This window comes from Somniosus microcephalus, chromosome 12, assembly GCF_052327205.1.
Source record: "Somniosus microcephalus isolate GS21.2 chromosome 12, FLI_Smic_1.0, whole genome shotgun sequence".
Classification (NCBI taxonomy): domain Eukaryota; kingdom Metazoa; phylum Chordata; class Chondrichthyes; order Squaliformes; family Somniosidae; genus Somniosus; species Somniosus microcephalus.
Genome location: NC_140998.1, coordinates 55,392,626 through 55,410,926, shown reverse-complemented (window position 1 = coordinate 55,410,926; position 18,301 = coordinate 55,392,626). Strand labels below are relative to the sequence as shown.

The following is an 18,301-nucleotide window of genomic DNA, read 5'->3' as shown; positions in this document are numbered from 1 at the left end:
TGGAAATACTCAGCAGGTCAAGCAGCATCTGTGGGGAGAGAAAGTTGACGTTAAAGGTCATGGAGTATTTCCAGCATTTTCTGTTTTTACCTCTACCACATAGCAGGGCGGCAGGTGCATGGGAACACCACCACCTCCAAGTCACACACCACCCTGACTTGATCATATAAGCCCATGCCTCCATCATTGCTGGGTCAAAATCCCAGAACTCTCTACCTTCACCACAGAATGCAGCGGTTCAAGAAGGCAGTTCACCATCACCTTCTCGGGATGGGCAATAAATGCTGGCTTTGCTAGTGACGCCCTTACCCCAAGAATTAATTTTTAAAAAGCAGCCCACAAGGGCCAATGGGAAGGCCAGTTGCAGATGCTGACACATTTCTGTGTGAGCACATTGATCCAATGGCGAGAACATGGGCTTGATTTTGCCAATTCTCAGGCCAACAAGTTCCCAATTTTGGTTGTTCCTTGTAGGGAGCAACATCGCAGAGAACAAGCATCTTCCATTTGGAGAAATATAGGAGTCATACCTGCGCACTTCTCAGCATACATGCCAACCAGACAAAACTCAGAAAAGCTGATTTAGAAATAAAAACTTGCATCTCAGAACAAATGAGAAAATGCACCTTTATCTTTTAATGGGCTGAGCAGGTCACTGCTTCAAGACAACTAAATAAGCTAAATTCCTTATTACATTAGATTTCAGAATTTTATCACATTCCACAATTCTATTGACTTTTTCAACAAAAACAATTTCATAAGAACATAAGAAGTAGGAGCAGGAGTAGGCCATACGGCCCCTTGGGCCTGCTCCGCCATTCAATAGGATCATGGCTGATCTGAATCTAGACTCACGTCCACTTCCCTGCCCTCTCCCCGTAACCCCTAATTCCCTTATCTGCTAGGAAAATGTCTATCTCCGTTTTAAATTTATTTAATGTTGCAGCTTCCACAGCTCTCTGGGGTAGCAAATTCCATAGATTTACTACCCTCTGAGTGAAGAAGTTTCTCCTCATCTCAGTTTTGAAAGGGCTGCCCCTTATTCTAAGATTATGCCCCCTAGTTCTAGTCTCACCCATCAGTGGAAACATCCTCACCGCATCCACCCGATCAAGCCCCCTCACAATCTTATATGTTTCGATAAGATCGCCTCTCATTCTTCTGAACTCCAATGAGTAGAGGCCCAACCTACTCAACCTTTCCTCATACGTCAACCCCCTCATCTCCGGAATCAACCGAGTGAACCTTCCCTGAACCGCCTCGAGAGCAAGTATATCTTTTCTTAAATATGGAAACCAAAACTGCACGCAGTATTCCAGGTGTGGCCTCACCAATACCCTGTATAACTGCAGCAAGACTTCCCTGTTTTTATACTCCATCCCCCTTGCAATAAAAGCCAAGATTCCATTGGCTTTCCTGATCACCTGCTGCACCTGCATACTAACTTAATGGGCCAGTAATTCCGGTCCCAACGCGTGAGTACGGACGGGGTACTCACGCATGGGCCCGATGGAAGTGCCGGTTTTCAGGATGCACAGTGCATGCACTGAAAACCGGCATTTCCTGTCCTCTGAACCAAGGGGTTAAGAGGCGGAACGCGTACGACGTATCAGGCAGCGCGTGCACGCTGAATTTCCTTTTTTTGTAAAGAGTTGCCCGTGTGTAAAGGCCTCCGGTTTTTACGCTTGAAAATACCAGACGTAAGTACTTAGTTTTACAGGTAAGTGGTCTATTAATACAATTTAGAATTTTTTTTCCACAGGTTTATTATTTTTAAAGAATTTACAGTAAGGTAAGTGTATTTTTAGACCCTATTTGTTAAAAAAAAAAAATTTAATTTGATTAATTGTTTAAAATAGTTTTTTACAGTTATTCATAGTTCATTTATTTAGTGGGATTTTTAAAAACTTTTATTTGTAGTTTAAGTGCTGTTTTGGGCGCCCTGAATTTTCATGAGTTTGACAGTTCTTACTATCAAACTCATGAATGAACTTTTGCAACCTCCCATTGGTTGCCCAGTGCCCATGTGATCCCAGCCGGCTCATCAAAATAACTACGCTTTAATTCTGTTTAAAACTACTTTACATTCTTCAAAATAATTTAAAAGTATTTAAAACTTTATAAAAGTTACCTAAAGATTAATAAAAATACAAAAAATTTCTTTAAAATGCTGCTCTGCATGTAGAATTGCTTTGCAGCTTGTGTTAAAAATTGGGGGCGTGGCCTATGTTAAGGAGACCTCAAGGGGCGTGTCTAACTTAGACTCTGCGCTCGAGGCTTCGCGCTGGCTGCACTCCTGGGTGGCGTGACGTCAGACGCTGCCCGGGAGTAATCAACTCAAAACAGGAATTGCAAGCGTCCCGGGAGCCGAACGGCAGGCGCGCCGGGTAAGTGCTCATTGGGGGCTTGCACGCGCGGCAAGCCCCCGAGCCTAATTTCTGGGCCTTTGTGTTTCATGCACCAGGACCCCCAGATCCCTTTGTACTGTAGCACTTTGCAGTTTCTCTCCATTTAGATAATAACTTGCTCTTTGATTTTTTCTGCCGAAGTGCATAACCTCACACTTTCCAATATTATATTCCATCTGCCAAATCTCTGCCCACTCACTTAGCCTGTCTATGTCCTTTTGCAGGTTTTTTATGTCCTCCTCACTCACTGCTTTCCCTCCCATCTTTGTATCGTCGGCAAACTTGGATATGTTGCACTCGGTCCCGTCCTCCAAATCGTTAATATAGATTGTAAAGAGTTGGGGTCCCAGCACTGACCCCTGCGGAACACCACTAGTTATTTCAGTGGCCTCAGCTACGACATATGAAAAGTAGCAGAGCAATGAGACATGAATTTGTCGTAGTTAAAATTGCAGATATACCCAATGTTCTATCAGTTGCTTTATTGGGGCAGTACAGAGAATTTGAGTTCAGTTGAAAAATATGGAAAGCTGGTATCAGTAAAAAAAAAGCCACAAAGCTGTCAGATTGTCAGAAAAACTCAACTGGTTCACTAATGTCCTTTAGGGAAGGAAACCTGCTGTCCTTAACCGATCTAGCCTATATGTAATTCCAATCACACACCAACAATGGTTGACTCCATAACTGCTCTCTGAGGTGGCCTAGCAAGCTACTCAGTTATATCAATAACTTAACAGCATTATGGGTGCTGTTCACAGGGTGGACTACAGCAGTTCAAGAAGGCAGCTCACCACCATCTTCTTAGGGCAACTGGTGATGGGCAATAAATGCCTCATCAGCAGCGCCCAAATGAATTTGAAAAATAAGTTAAAAACTGCCAACAAATTAACGCTCGTTATACTTTAAAAGCCTTTCTTTAGGTGTCTTTTGGGTATAGGACATTATATTCATAGCCTTAAGAGAACACAGCCATATTAATTATATCCATATTAATGACCAGCTTAACCTTCACATTATTTATAAAAAACACATCAGCTTATGGAGAATGACTATGTTCGGAATAATCCGAAGTATTTAATTGGCTGTAAAGAGCTTTGGGACGTCATGAGAGATGCTGTATAAATGCAAGTAATTTTTTTTAAGCGCTATTGCAGTAATTTCAATTATAGAAAAGTACTTGCATTTGTATAGCACCTTTCATGCCTTCAGGACGTTCCAAAAGGCCTTCAGAGCGAATTATTTATTTGAATGTGTAATATTATTATGTAGGAAAATGCAGCAGCCAATTTGCTCACAGCAAGTTCCCACAAACAGCAGTGAGATAAATGAACATTTAATCTGTATTGTTGGTTGAGGATTAAATAATTGCCATAAACAGCAGGCAAACACCAGTGTTCCTCTTTGAATAATACCATGGGATTGCTTACCTCACTTGACAGACAGATAGAGCCTTGGGCTGACATCTTATCTGAAAGGCAGCACCTCCAATAATGCAGTGTTATATTAAATTTTAGTCTGGGTTAGTAAGAGGCTGTCTCAATTTACAGCTGTCCAAACTGTAGATTAATAACTTGTCAACCTGTTATTTCGGATTTCCAGCATCTGCAGTATTTTGCTATCGTACTAGTGTTTGGTTCACTGCCACACCTCTTCTAGGAATGCTTACCTTGAAGAAGTTCTGCTCTTCTCTTCGACGAGATCTCCGTTTGGCTCTTCAACCTTGTTCATCTTCATTACTTTCAGTTTCCCTTCTCATGTTTGATCAGGTATCTGCCAAGACTCGGTTTCACAGCCACATCATTTTCCTCAGCAACTGTCTCCGGTTCCGACTTATTCCACGTGGATTCCAACTAAACTTCACCCTTCGTGTTTCGGATCCACCCAGGATTACAAATATCTCCAAGATATTCATCGTTCCTCGAACTACTGCTCTCGCCGCATCCTGAGATCCACGCTCAACGCCATGCGGCACCACATGAACACTCTCGACCTCTCTCTTCAGCAACACCGGTGTACTCTATCTCAAAGCTGTACGGGTCCACAGTTCCATTTCATCCTTCGACTCATCCGACGCTTCAACAAAAAACATTTTTTCTTCCTTTCCGATGTCAAGGATCGCAAGCTTCATCAACTCTTGGACACCAATGCCCCTCCGGAACCTTCTTCCCCTTCACTTTCCTCTGACCCCACTTCTCACAATCTCACCCCCTGCTGCGTTTTCACTATCCCCTCTGACCTTCCCCTCTCTGACCCCGAACGATCAGTCCTCAGCAAAGGCCGGAGCTTCATCCCCTTACGCCCCCACCTCAATGAATTTTGAGCTCGGCATGATGTTGAGCTCTTTTTCCGCCGCCTTCATCTCCGTGCCCACTTCTCTGGCCAGGAGTCTTCCCCCCGCACGACTGACCCTTTCTCCCGCTTTCAGAATTCTCGTTCTACCTGGACCCCTCCCCCTGGCCTCCTACCCTCTCTAGATCTTTTCATCGCTAACTGCCGCCGTGACATCGGCCATCTCCATTTCTCTGCTCCCCTCACTCACTCCAACCTACCTCCCTCTGAACTTGCAGCACTCCATTCTCTTAGATCCAACCCTGACATTGTCATTAAACCTGCTGACAAGGGTGGTGCTGTTGTTGTTTGGTGAACTGACCTCTACCTAGCGGAAGCTGAACGCCAACACTCTGACACCTCCTCCTACCTCCACCTGGACCATGACCCCACTACCGAACATCAAACCACCGTTTCCAAGACTGTCACTGACCTCATCTCCTCTGGAGATCTTCCCCCCGTGGCCACCAACCTCATAGCTCCCCAACCCCGCACAGCCCGCTTCTACCTCCTCCCCAAGATCCACAAACAGGACTGCCCTGGTAGACCCATCGTTTCAGCCTGTTCTTGCCCCACGGAACTTATCTCTTCCTATCTCGACACTATCTTTTCTCCCCTTGTCCAGTCTCTTCCCACCTACATCCGCGACTCTTCGGACGCCCTCCTCCACTTTAACAGTTTCCAGTTTCCTGGCCCCAACCGCTTCCTTTTCACCATGGACGTACAATCCCTCTACACCTCCATCCCCCACCAGGATGGCCTGAGGGCGCTCCACTTCTTCCTTGAACAGAGGCCCGACCAGTCCCCATCCACCACTACCCTCCTCCGCCTGGCTGAACTTGTTCTTACATTGAACAACTTCTCCTTTAACTCCACTCATTTCCTCCAAATCAAAGGTGTTGCTATGGGTACCCGCATGGGTCCTAGCTATGCCTGTCTTTTCATGGGCTATGTGGAACACTTTATTCCAGTCCTACTCAGGTCCCCTCCCTCAGCTCTTCTTCCGATACATTGATGACTGTATCGGTGCCGTTTCCTGCTCTCGCCCGGAACTAGACAATTTCATTCACTTTGCCTCCAATTTCCACCCTTCCCTCACCTTCACATGGTCCATCTCTGACTCTTCCCTTCCCTTCCTCGACTTCTCCATCTCCATCTCTGGGGATAGGTTATTGACCAATATTCACTACAAGCCCACTGACTCCCACAGCTACCTGGACTACACTTCCTCCCACCCCACCTCCTGTAAGGACTCTATTCCATTCTCCCAGTTTCTCCGTCTCCGCCGCATCTGCTCCGACGATGCCACCTTCCACACTAGTGCTTCCGACATGTCTTCCTTTTTCCTCAACCGAGGATTCCCCTCTACCGTGGTTGACACGGCCCTCGACCGTGTCCGTTCTATCTCCCGCACTTCTGCCCTCACCCCTGCCCCTCCCTCCCGGAACCACGATAGGGTTCCTCTTGTCCTCACCTTTCACCCCACCAGCCTCCACATTCAACGGATCATCCTCTGCCATTTCTGCTACCTCCAAAGTGATCCCACCACCAAACGCATCTTCCCCTCCCCTCCCCTCCCTTTTCAGCATTCCGTAGAGACCGCTCCCTCCGAGACACCCTAGTCCACTCCTCTATCACCCCCAGCACCCCTTCCCCTTCGCCTGGCACCTTCCCGTGCAAGCGCAGGAGATGTAACACCTGCCCCTATACCTCCCCCCTTCCCACTGTCCAGGGTCCCAATTTCAATTTCAATTTTATTGATCACATAACTAAATACAAGAAGTGTAATCTAGTCAGTGAAATGCTTTTTTCTTGACGAGCCGAGAGCACCAAGCAGCAAGAACACTTAGCTGCCTGGTACGCACGGAGCTCGCAAGGACGGCAGCCATCTTCATCGGCGCCATCACAAAAAAACACATACCGACATATACACACATACATATTTTAAATATAAATAAAGCAGACATAAAATAAATAAAAGACATAAAAAAGACAGCACATAAAATGAACAAGCAATAATGTAAAAAAAGTAATTTCTACAGTAATTACATTGATATTTCTACCCAGGCTTCTAGAATAATCTCTGGCTACAGGGTGGCCGCACTGGGAGAGCATCGTGAGGAACTCACAACTTTAATTAAATAAATTAAATTAATTAATTAATTAATAAAATAAAATAAATAAAGTGCCCCCTCAGTCTTTCTCGATGTTTCCATCTTGGTCTCTCTCGATGTTTCCCCTCTCTCTCTCTCGATGTTTCCTGTCTTTCTCGATGTTTCCTCTCAGTTTTTTCTCGATGTTTCCATTCAGTTTCCTCCACACACCTGGCCTGTACATTACCCCTGGCTGTCCAACTTGGCATCCTGGTAACCGGGTTCCACTCCAGCTCTCGTCCTTCAAACTGTCTCTCCAGCTCTCGTCCTTCAAACTGTCTCTCCAGCTCTCGCTCCTTCAAACACCCCTTCCAGGTGAAACAGCGATTTACTTGTACTTCTTGCAATCTAGTATACTGTATTCGCTGCTCACGATGTGGTCTCTTTACTCATCCTATCACCATCTCGTCTCGTTTTGAATACCTCTTAATGTCGATTCACTTGTTTTGTTCCCTCCCCAGCCCTCCTTTCGATCTATTTCATTTCCTTTCGAAGTTTTGAAAAAGGGTTTCGACCTGAAACGTCGACTCTAATTTCTCTCCACGGATGTTGCCCGGCCTGCTGAGTTTTTCCAGCATTTTCTGTTGTTATTTCAACATTAATTTTGTTTGATCAGAAGAGGGAGTCAGGAACCAGACATATTTGATTTTAATCCTTTTCTTAGTTTATTTACTGTTTCTACAGTTCATAATTGGACACTGTGCCCTTCCAGGTGCTATCTGGGTCTGCAGATCCAAACGATGACTTGGTTCTTCTGTTCCTCGCACAGGTTGGCTAGTCACCATGTCGAAGGCCTGCCGCTGGCATGAGAATCTTATCTTTTTCCGCATACAGTTCAATTTTTGTTTACAGAAGCTTAATTAGAGATAACAACAATGATTCATAATGAACAAGTATATATAATGATTAAAAAAACAGCAGCGTTCCTTCTGTACTGCACTGAAGCATCTGCCTAGATTACGGGATGAATTTCCATGGGGGTTCTCCAGCTAATCTTCTGTAACTGAAGGAAGAGCTGTGGAAACCCCAGAAAAATGGCGTTTCCGTAGCTCTTCCAAAGTTACAGCATACGAGCAGGAGAACCCCACGGAAATTCACTTCCTATCTGCCCTAGTCACTGGAGTAGGGCTTGAACTCATGATCTTCTGACGCAGAGGTGAGAATTCTACCACTGAATTTAGTTGGGTCGGGGGGGGGGGAATCAAATGGAACACTTCAAAATGTTTTTGTGCTAATGCTAGGCAATAGGAATAAAATTAAGATTTGCAGGCACATGCATCCATGGAGAATTTAGATATTATAGGAACCTGAAACCTGGTTAGTGATAGATCTAAAGGGCAGCTGAAAGGATAGCGTGTCATGGGGAATTTTAATTATCCTTCCTTAAAGTGGTCTGATAGTTGATAGTTCAGAAGGAGGCAAGAACAAGTTATTTGTTGATACTGGCAACAATTGCTTCCTCATTCAGCATATTAACGAGAGGAAAATTTATTAGATTCAGTACTCGGCAGATATGACACAACGTGCAATCTCCATGTGGAGGAAACAACTGAGCTAGAGCGAGTGGGTTAGCTTCCAGCTGATGAAGCAAATTAATGCTGCTGATAATATTTGTATCTGATTTCATGATGGCTGGATTTTCACACGAGAATATTTGAGGAAGTGGGGCATGCTGTTAGAAAATTGCAATACAGAGAAGACCTAATTTTTTGGCCTACTCCTGCTCCTATTTCTTATGTTCTTAATTTATTTAAACAATGCATAGAAATCCCTAACATAAAAGGGTTCATAGTAAAATGAAGCCTAAATGGCTAAATAGGAAGGTCTGTGGGGAAATTTACCTATTAAAAATATTTTACTGGGCATAAAATGTATAATTGTTAAGATAATAGATATAAGTTTATAAACAGCTGAGGGTAAACAAGAAATAAAAACAGAAAATGCTGGTAACACTCAGCAGGTCATGCAGCAAATGTAGAGAAGGAAGGGTTAACGTTGCAGGTCAATCATCTTTCCTGGATAACCAAGGTCAGTATTAGTTATGCTAAGAAGCATTAAAAATAGTGGGAAACTAGTGGTAATGGAAAGGTTGTTTTTTAGTTGACAGAAGTCAGAAAATTTAATAAGCAGGTTACAAGAGCGACATTCACTGCTCCCCAAAGTCTGTTTCACAGCGTCACAGGAGGCTGAAAAGCTAAGGCGTGGCTGGACCAGCAACATTGCGTCCTTCACCCACCCGGGCAACAGGCTGCCTCAGCACAAACGGACCTCTACCTCTCTTCTATATACACACACTAAAATCTGTCCGAGACCTTTGTCCTTGACAGGGGGTTGTCGATCCTTTAAACCCCGCACCTGTCCACAGAAAGATAATTGGTTCTAGGGAACTGCGTCATCGACAGTATTACCCTGAAAGATCATCAAATATAAAGCAATAGAAAGTCTCCGTAAAATCATTTTACAAACAATCTGAAGATTTGGCGGACCCCTTGAAACATTTCCGCGGACCCCGGGGGGCGGGGGCACGGTCCCCCAGTTGAGAACCCCATATAAGGGATTCATCAGAGTAAGTTAACTATGAGGATACAGATACATCTGATGAAAGTAAACAAATACTTTGCTTCAGTTTCAAGTCTGAGGACGTTAGTGTGCTCCTGGTAGATCAGGATTGATGCATTGCTAAAATTGCCTCGATACAAGTTATTGTTGAAATGGGCTTAGGTAAGATCAAGATGCATAAAGCTGATAGGCACTTTTTATTCCATGTACCGCAGTATGCTAAAGGAAATAGGGATGTCGTAAGTGAGCTACTAGCTCAAGTCAATAGCTTGACATCTGGGCTGGCTCCTATGGCTTGGATTACATGGTCCCATTATTTAAGGGGAAAAAATTGGATCCTGGAAATTATGAGTTTGTTGTCAGTTATAGGAAAGCTGTTGGAAAGTGTTATACAGTATGTGATTTATGATCACGTAAAAAGTTTAGCAGTTACTAGGGATCCCTGGCATGACTTCAAGAAATATAGATACTGCTTCACTAACCTGGGAAGTTCTTTGAGGAAGTAACCAGACTGGTGAATGATGGTACTCCTATCCATATCATACCTGGATTTCCAGAAAATGTTTGATAAAGAATCACACAGGGTATTGAATGAAGTTAGATTATATGGTATTAGACAAATATTATGCTGAATATGTAACTGGTTATTATCTCATAGGCAGAGGAATGGATTTGAACAGAACCTGGTATTAAGGACTTCCACAAGGCTTCATGTTGGGACTTAATGCTGTTCATTTTTATTAATGAATTCGATGAGGACATAAAAAGATAATCAAAAGGTAAGACAACTGGACGATCTAAACAGGTTAGGGAAATGGGGCTATTTGTGGCAGATGTCCTTTTTTGTGGACAAATGTAGTTGTTTTGGGTTTAGGAAACTCCAGGTATGTTTATTCCATGGAAAGGTATCTATTAATTAATGGTAACAGATTAATAAAGGGGTCTGAAATAATTATTGATCACTCATTAACAGTGCACAAGCAGTGCAAGATGACAATAGGAACAGCAAACAGGATTTTAGGTGGTACAACTAAGATCATTGATTTAGACTATATATGACTGGTATAATGTAATAATATGGCACTTTTAATACCATGTCCAGATTTGGTTCCCATATATGTTAAAGAATATTGAGATGAGTAGGTGCAGAGAAGGGCAACCAGAATGATATAACTAAGGTCTTGGGTAAGCTACGAGTTAAGCCTATTTAGTTTAGAGAAACAAAGGCTTAGAGGGCATATGACAAAGTTTTTATTCAAAGAGGAGAGATTGGACTTAGGTTGAATAGTTATTGAAGATGGATAGAGATGGTAGAATTAAGGGCATATAATACCATAGGTTTGAGTAGGTGCCAGGAAGTATTTCTTCTGTGTGGGGAAGTCATCATCTTCTGGAACAGACCACATGAACATGTGACAGATATGGATTTGCTGCATAAGAAGCACATATCTAGTTATGGATGGGAAGTTGCTAGTAATTGATGTACCGAGTTATCTGGAACTTTGCTTGACTGTCGTAGGGAGAGCAATTTCTCAGAACTTTTTCTGAATTGGTTGCAGATTTTTCTACCACATTTAAATTACATAATTTAGGAACCAGATAACATGCATAATTGACTCATTAGCAAAATTAAAGCAAGTGATGTTATGAAATCAGCCAACAGACAGAAAGCAGAGAGTAGTGGTGAATGGTTGTTTTTCAGATTGGAGGGAAGTATACAGTGGTATTCTCCAGGGGGTGTTATTAGGACCACTGCTCTTTTTGATATACATCAATGAACTGAACTTGGGCGCAGAGCATAATTTCAAAGTTTGCAGATGACACAAAACTCGGAATTGTAGCAAACAATGAGGACAGTAACAGACTTCAGGACAGACAAACTGGTAAAATGGGCAGACACAAATTTAATGCAGAGATGTGTGAAGTGATACATTTTAGTCGGAACAATGAGGAAGAGACATGTATGTACACAAATCTTTGAAGGTGGCAGGACAAGTTGAGAAGGCTGTTAAAATGCAGGTGGAATCATTGGCTTTATTAATAGAGGCATAGAATACAAAAGCAAGGAAGTTATGCTTAAAATTATAAAACACTGGTTAGGCCTCAGCTGGAGTATTGTGTTCAAATCTGGGCACCACACTTCAGTTATGCGGAGAAAGTGAAACATAGAAGATAGGAGCAGTAGGCCATTCGGCCCCTCGAGCCTGTTCCGCCATTTAATGAGATCATGGCTGATCATCCAAATTCAGTACCCTGTCCCTGCTTTCTCCCCATATCCCTTTAGCCTTAAGAAATATATCTAACTCCTTCGTGAATATATTTAATGAATTGGCCTCAACTGCCTTGTGTGGTAGAGAATTCCACAGGTTCACCACTCTCTGGGTGAAAAAATTCCTCCTCATCTGAGTGCTAAATGGCTTACCCCTTATCTTTAGACTGTGACCCCTGGTTCTGGACTCCCCCGCCATCAGGAACATCCTTCCTGCATCTAGTCTTGTTAGAATTTTATAAGTTTCAATGAGATCCCCTCTCATTCTTCTAAACTCTAGCGAATATAAGCCTAATCGACCCAATCTCTCCCCATAGGTCATTCCTGCCATCCCAGGTATCAGTCTGGTGAATCGTCACTCCACTCTCTCCATGGCAAGAACATCCTTCCTCCGATAAGGCGACCAAAACTACACACAATACTCAAGGTGTGGTCTCACCAAGGCCCTGTACAACTGCAGCAAGACATCCTTGCTCCTGTACTCAAATCCTCTTGCTACAAAGGCCAACATACCATTTGCCCTTTTAACCGCCTGCTGCACCTGCATGCTTACCTTCAGCGACTGGTGCACAAGGACACCCAGGTCTCGTTGCACTTCCCCTTCTCCCAATCTATTGCCGTTCAGATAATAATCTGTCTTCCTGTTTTTGCCACCAAAGTGGATAACCTCGCATTTATTCACATTATACTGCATCTGCCCAATCACCCAACCTGTCCAACTCATACTGGAGTTTCTCTGCATCCTCCTCACAGCACACACACACACCCACCCACCCAGCTTTGTGTCGTCTGCAAACTTGGAGAGATTACATCTAGTTCCCTCGTCTAGATCATTTATATATATTGTGACTAGCTGGGGTCCTAGCACCGATCCCTGCGGTACCCCACTAGTCACTGCCTGCCACTCGGAAAAAGACCCATTTATTCCAACTCTTTGCTTCCTGTCTGCCAACCAATTCTCTATCCAAGACAGTACCTTACTGCCAGAAGCTGGTGTTCTCTTTAGAGCAGAGAAGGCTTAAAAGGAGATTTGATAGGTGTTTAAAATCATGAACCATTTTGATAGAATAAATAAGAAACTATTTCCAGTGGCAGAAGGGTTGATAACCAGAGGACACTGATTTAAGGTGGCAAAAGAACCAGAGGAGACATGAGGAAACTTTTTTTTTATATAAACACACACACAGCAAATTGCTGTGATCTGGAATGCACTACCTGAAAGCAGATTCAACTGTAACTTTCAAAAGGGATTTGGATAAATACTTGAAGGAAAAAAAAAAAACAGGGCTATGGGGAAAGAGCAGGGGAGTGGCACTAATTGGATAGCTCTACCAAAGAGCTGGTACATGCACGATGGGCCGACTGGACTCCTTCTGTGCTGTATCATTCTTAGATGCAACTAACCCCATACATTCAAGTCCTCTTTCAAGATAGGTATTGATTACATTCTTTAGTGCTGCAGTTACTTTTTTATAGAATTAAGTCAACAGAAGTTTTATTTTTTCCTCAGTAGAATCAACTTTGCAACTGCCTGTTGAAGTGCTATCTAGACATTGAAAGTTAATTTCTTAAAGACTGTAGTAAACAATTGGAACGCACTAATTTTTCCCTCTTAACCACAATTTGTCAATGCTATGCATATTCTGTTACATACCGTGTAAATTTAGTAAAAAGTACAACTTTTTTTTAAACAAATGATTTACTTCCACGTCACCCAGCAGCATTATCACCATGGTGCACAAGTCCCAATGAGAAAACAGATGTAGATTACTGGCAAAAAGGATAGGCTATAAAATGGATGCCTTTTCCACAAACAAAATTAGTCCCCAAAAGTAGATGGATAAAATTCACTAATATTTTTTTCTAGCTGTAAAGTTTAGGTTGGATTAGTCATCAGTAGCTGAAATATTAATAACCCTGGAATATGGCTAATAGTGATACTGAGCCATGTGTGATTCAGAGGCAGCAACAAGGAAGAATAATATTTCAAATATACCAGCTGATTGTTTCACTTCATTAGAGGACTGCAGGAGTGATTGTGAAAGGATGCATGAACTCTGATTTTATATGAATCAGAATAGGAACACAGCTCGGATATTACCAACTTTCTGGAGTGCTTGGTGTGACCTACTTTCAGGTGGCCAGTTTTACTCGGAAATGCTCATCTTTTGACATCATACTTTCTCCCTTTACAACTGTAAGATTGCATTGGCAATGTAAGTCTTGTAGATGTCGAAGTGGAACACACAGAGCAAACCTACTAAATCAAGAATTGAGCTCGGTAAAACTCTGATTTATATTAGAAGAGGCTTGAATCAAGAAAATCCTTTGGCTCATTTGAATTTCATTCTTCCACAATACCAGTCTGTTTATCGCCCCCTCACAATATCTAGCTGTTTCTTAAATAAGTCCACAGTTCTATCCTCAAAGTCTGTTCCTGACAACCTAGCTGTTGATCTAAAAACAAAATAAATCCCAGTGTCTTGTCTTAAACTTGCTGCTCTCCATCTTGAATCTATATCCTCTTGCTGCCCTTACATACTTAATGGGAAGTCATTTTATTTTTTGAATGTGTCAAGTTTCATGTTCTGTGACAGTTTTTTTAGAAAAAGGAATGCTCAAAAATAAAAGCCTCTAAATGGTATGTGTGCAATACCACCTCTTTCACACTTGCTGCTTATTAGCTGATATAGCTATTGTTTAATAAAATTGCATCTTAAATTAGAACAAGTGCATTTACAAGAGGCAGCTCTATGTTTAATGTTGAACAGACTGGAACCACGTAGCAACTCACTTTCAGTTTAGTGTAGTCGGGAACGGATCCTCAAGATCCCATTACATAAATCGGTTTAAAATAATTACTGGATACTTCCACAAAGCAGGAGGTATCATTGACTTTTAGGTATGAAAAGTCAGGTCTCTCAGATGTGTAGGTATATTTTAATTAAATACAAAAAGCAAAATACTTCTTTGAAGTTAACCTCTCTCAGAATTACAAGTGTACTAGTTGTACTTTAAAACTTTGTTACATATTTTCTCAGCAATTTTTCAAAATTCTGTTTGCATGAAATTGCCAGTTAAGAAACTATACCATCAATAGTGCTCTGCAGCATTTAAAAAATTTATTTGCCTATTAACAAATTAAAAGTATGAAGAGATTTTTTTTAATTTTTTTTTTTTATATCATTCAAAAAGATAGAGAATTCAAAATGTTTTTGAACACAAACCATGCCTGACCTCAAATATTTTGCAGTAAACAACTTTTCCCCAGTTTTATTCCTTCAAAAAAAATAATTTCACAAGTCTTGGATAACTTATCCATTAAAATGCAATATTTTCCACTTTTTACTTCTAAAACGAAAGGAAACACTTCAGTCCTGCAAGAAATTCCAGCAAATTAGGTAGGAGGAGGTGGGTAATACTGCCCATAGTTCCAGGGAGTTGGATAATTGTACTGTTGGAGAAGACAACAAAAACTGGTTAAATATATAGTACAGAGAGGCTTGTAAACAAACTTTTGTTTTAAAAAAAAACTTTAAAAAATGTTTGTCATGGTGATCATACCATTTAGGGCTCCCAGTGTCAACATTACGTACTTCCAGGTCAAGTAAATAAAAGCTCCTTTTACTTTGCCGTGCTGCAGCCCCAACTTTAGAAGAGCACCTCTACTGCTCCAATGTGATATTTTACCCTTTCCCACACCAGTCAGCTGTTCTGTGGCCTGAATGTCAAATAGTATTGAATTAGGTGAAGTTTGTGCAGGCCTATGATTATTAGATATTGGACAGGTAACCAAAGCTAATGTTGTGCAAGACTCAGAGCCAGCAGACTTCCATTCCAGCATATGGACTGGATCTGAACCCAGGTGATCGAGTTGAAAAGTCAGCATCCAACTCAATGATACCCAGTCCACCAAATGCTTCCTTTCCTACTTCACATAGGTTCCCAATTCTTTTGACATCGAGTAGTGTTGAGATGTGTATGATAACATAGCACGAAAAAGAACGTGGAAAAATATGGTAACCAGTATCTAGCATTCTCATGACAGTATTATAAAATGAGGGTGAATAATTTTTTTTAATTCTCAGGATTTGGGTACAGCTGGCAAGACTGGCATTTATTGCTTACTGCAAGTTGCTCTGAGAAAGTGGTGCTGAGCCACCTTCTTGAACCGCTACAGTCCACATGGTGAAGGTGCTCCCAGTCATATTAGGTACAGAGTGCCTGGATTTTGATCCAGCGATGACAAAGGGACGACAATATATCTCAAAGTCAGGATGGTTTGTGACTTGGGGGGCGGGGGGAGAAACTTTGGAGATGACAGTGTTCCCATGCACCTACTGCCTTTATCCTTCTATTTGGTGGAGGTCGTGGGTTTGGGAGATGCTGCGGAAGAAGCCTAGGTGAGCTGCTGCAGTGCATCATGTAGATAGTACATAGGCAGCCATGGTACAGTGATGGTGGTAGAGAGGGTGGCTGTTTAGGCTAGTGGATGAGGTGCTGATCAAGTGGACTACTTTGTCTGGATGGTATCGAGCTTCAAATGTTGCTGTAGTTCCACCCATCCAGGCAAGTGAAGAGCATTTCAATACACTCCTGACTTGTACCTTGTAGGTGGTTGGAGAGTCAGGAGGTGACCCACTCACCACAGCATAACCAGTCTTTGATCTGCTCTAGTAGCCACGGCATTTGTGGCTGGTCGCGTTGAGTTTCTAGTCAATGGTGACCCCCCCAGGATGTTGGTACTGGGGGACATGGCAATGCACTGAATGTCGAGGGGTGGTTAGGCTCTGTTGTGATGGTCATTGCTTGGCTCTTGTGTGCGAATGTTACTTGCCACTTATCAGCCCAAGCCTGGAGGTTGTCCTGGTCTTGTTACACATGAGCATGGACTGCTTCATTATGTGAGGAATTGCAAATAGAGCTGAACACCATGAAATTAGCAAACAGCTACACTTCTGACCTTATGATGGGGAAGGTCATGGATGAAGCAGCTGAAGATAGTTGGGTCTGAGATGCTGCCCTCAGATACTCCTGCAACACTGTTCTGGTCTGAGATGATGGGCTTCAACAAATACTACCACCTTCCTTTGTGCCAGGTACGACTCCAGCCACTGGAGAGCTTCCTCCCTGATCCGCACGGACTTCAGTTTTACTACAGCTCCTTGGTGCCACATTCTGTTAATGTCTATATTTAGGCTAAGGTTGTAATAAGGTCTGGAACCAAGTGGTCCTGGTTGAACCCAAACACAGCATCGGTGAGCAGGTTATTGGTCAGTAAGTGCCGCTTAATAGGTGTACTGACAGCTCCTTCCATCACTTTGCTGACGATTGGAAGTAGGCTGATAGGATGGTAATTGGCCAGGTTGGATGTGTCCTGCTTTTTGTGGATAGCACAAGTCTGGACAACTGCCTACACTATCGGGTAGATGCCAGTGTTGTAATTACTGGAACAGCTTGGCTACGAGAGTGGCTAGTTCTGGAGCACAGATCATCAGCAATACAGCCAGGAAGCTGTTGGGGCCCATTGCCTTTGCTGTGTCCGGTGCACTCAACTATTTCTTGCTATCACGAGGAGTGAATCGAATTTGCTGAAGACTGACACCATGATAGTGACAACCTCAAGAGGAGGTGGAGATGGATCATTCACTCAGCACTTCTGGCTGAAGATAGTTGCAAATGCTTCAGCCTTGTCTTTTGCACTCATATGCTGGACTCGGATATTGTTGAGGATGGGGATGTTCATGAAGCATCCTCCTCCCATTAACAGTTTCATTGTCCACCACCATTCACAACTGGATGTGGCAGTGCTGCAGAACTTTGACCTGAGCCATTGATTGTGGGATTCCTTAGCTCTATCAATAGCATGCTTCTTTTTCGGTTTATCATATATATAGTGCTGTTGTACCGTCACCAGGTGGCACCTCACTTTTAGGTACTGGTCCTAACACGCTCTACTACACATCATCATCAAACCAGGTTGGTTGCTTAGAAGGAACATACATTTTTGCATTCAGATTACTAATCCACACATTATAGGTGGAATTGGTAGACATAATTTTCTATCCTAATTTTATTTTCAAATAAAGGCTGTGAGCAGAAAACTGATCAAATGGATATAGGACAAGTGAACTTTTAACTGCTTGCCTTTATACATGCTGAAAAATCAAAACCTGAAAAGTACAAGAGGAACATTGTACTTTTTGGAAACACTAATTTTGCTCCTCCTGAAAGTGGTACAGGTCGAGCGACCCGAATCCGGCAACCTCGGGACCGAGGCCGAGCCAGTTTGTGTGTTTTTCCGGACTTCGGAACGTGTTTCTGATGTCCGAAGTCCGGAAATATCGCAACCTGGGCTCGGGCGTTTCCGGACTTCGTACATCAGAAACACGTTCGAGTCCGGAAATGCCTGGGCCAAGGTTGCGGTTTGACAGGGCGTCCGGATTCTGGACTTTGGGCGCTCAACCTGTACCTCCTTTTGGATGAGGTATGCAAAAGCAACTGGAATCCATGGAACTACACTCCAAATGGTAATTTTCAAGTATGCGCCTGGACAGTGAGAATCCGTAGACTACCCAACCATG

At 42.8% G+C, this 18,301-nt stretch overlaps 1 protein-coding gene across 5 annotated transcripts in view; it reads right to left on the bottom strand.

Annotated features, from left to right (window-relative positions):
• Positions 1-11,462: 11,462 nt before the first annotated feature.
• The window catches only part of LOC147109207 (pre-mRNA-processing factor 39-like), a 51,925-nt gene continuing 45,086 nt past the window's right edge, over positions 11,463-18,301 (bottom strand). For 4 of the 5 annotated variants that reach the window (XM_086002905.1, XM_086002906.1, XM_086002911.1 and 1 more), the window contains 2 exons: positions 15,282-15,438; positions 11,463-15,171 (listed from right to left, as the gene is read on the bottom strand). In XM_086002905.1, the coding sequence (XP_085859031.1) occupies positions 15,089-15,171; positions 15,282-15,438 (240 nt within the window). In that variant the 3' untranslated portion in view covers positions 11,463-15,088. The remainder of the gene's footprint in view (positions 15,172-15,281; positions 15,439-18,301) is intronic. The other variant, XM_086002907.1, reaches the window with a different exon arrangement.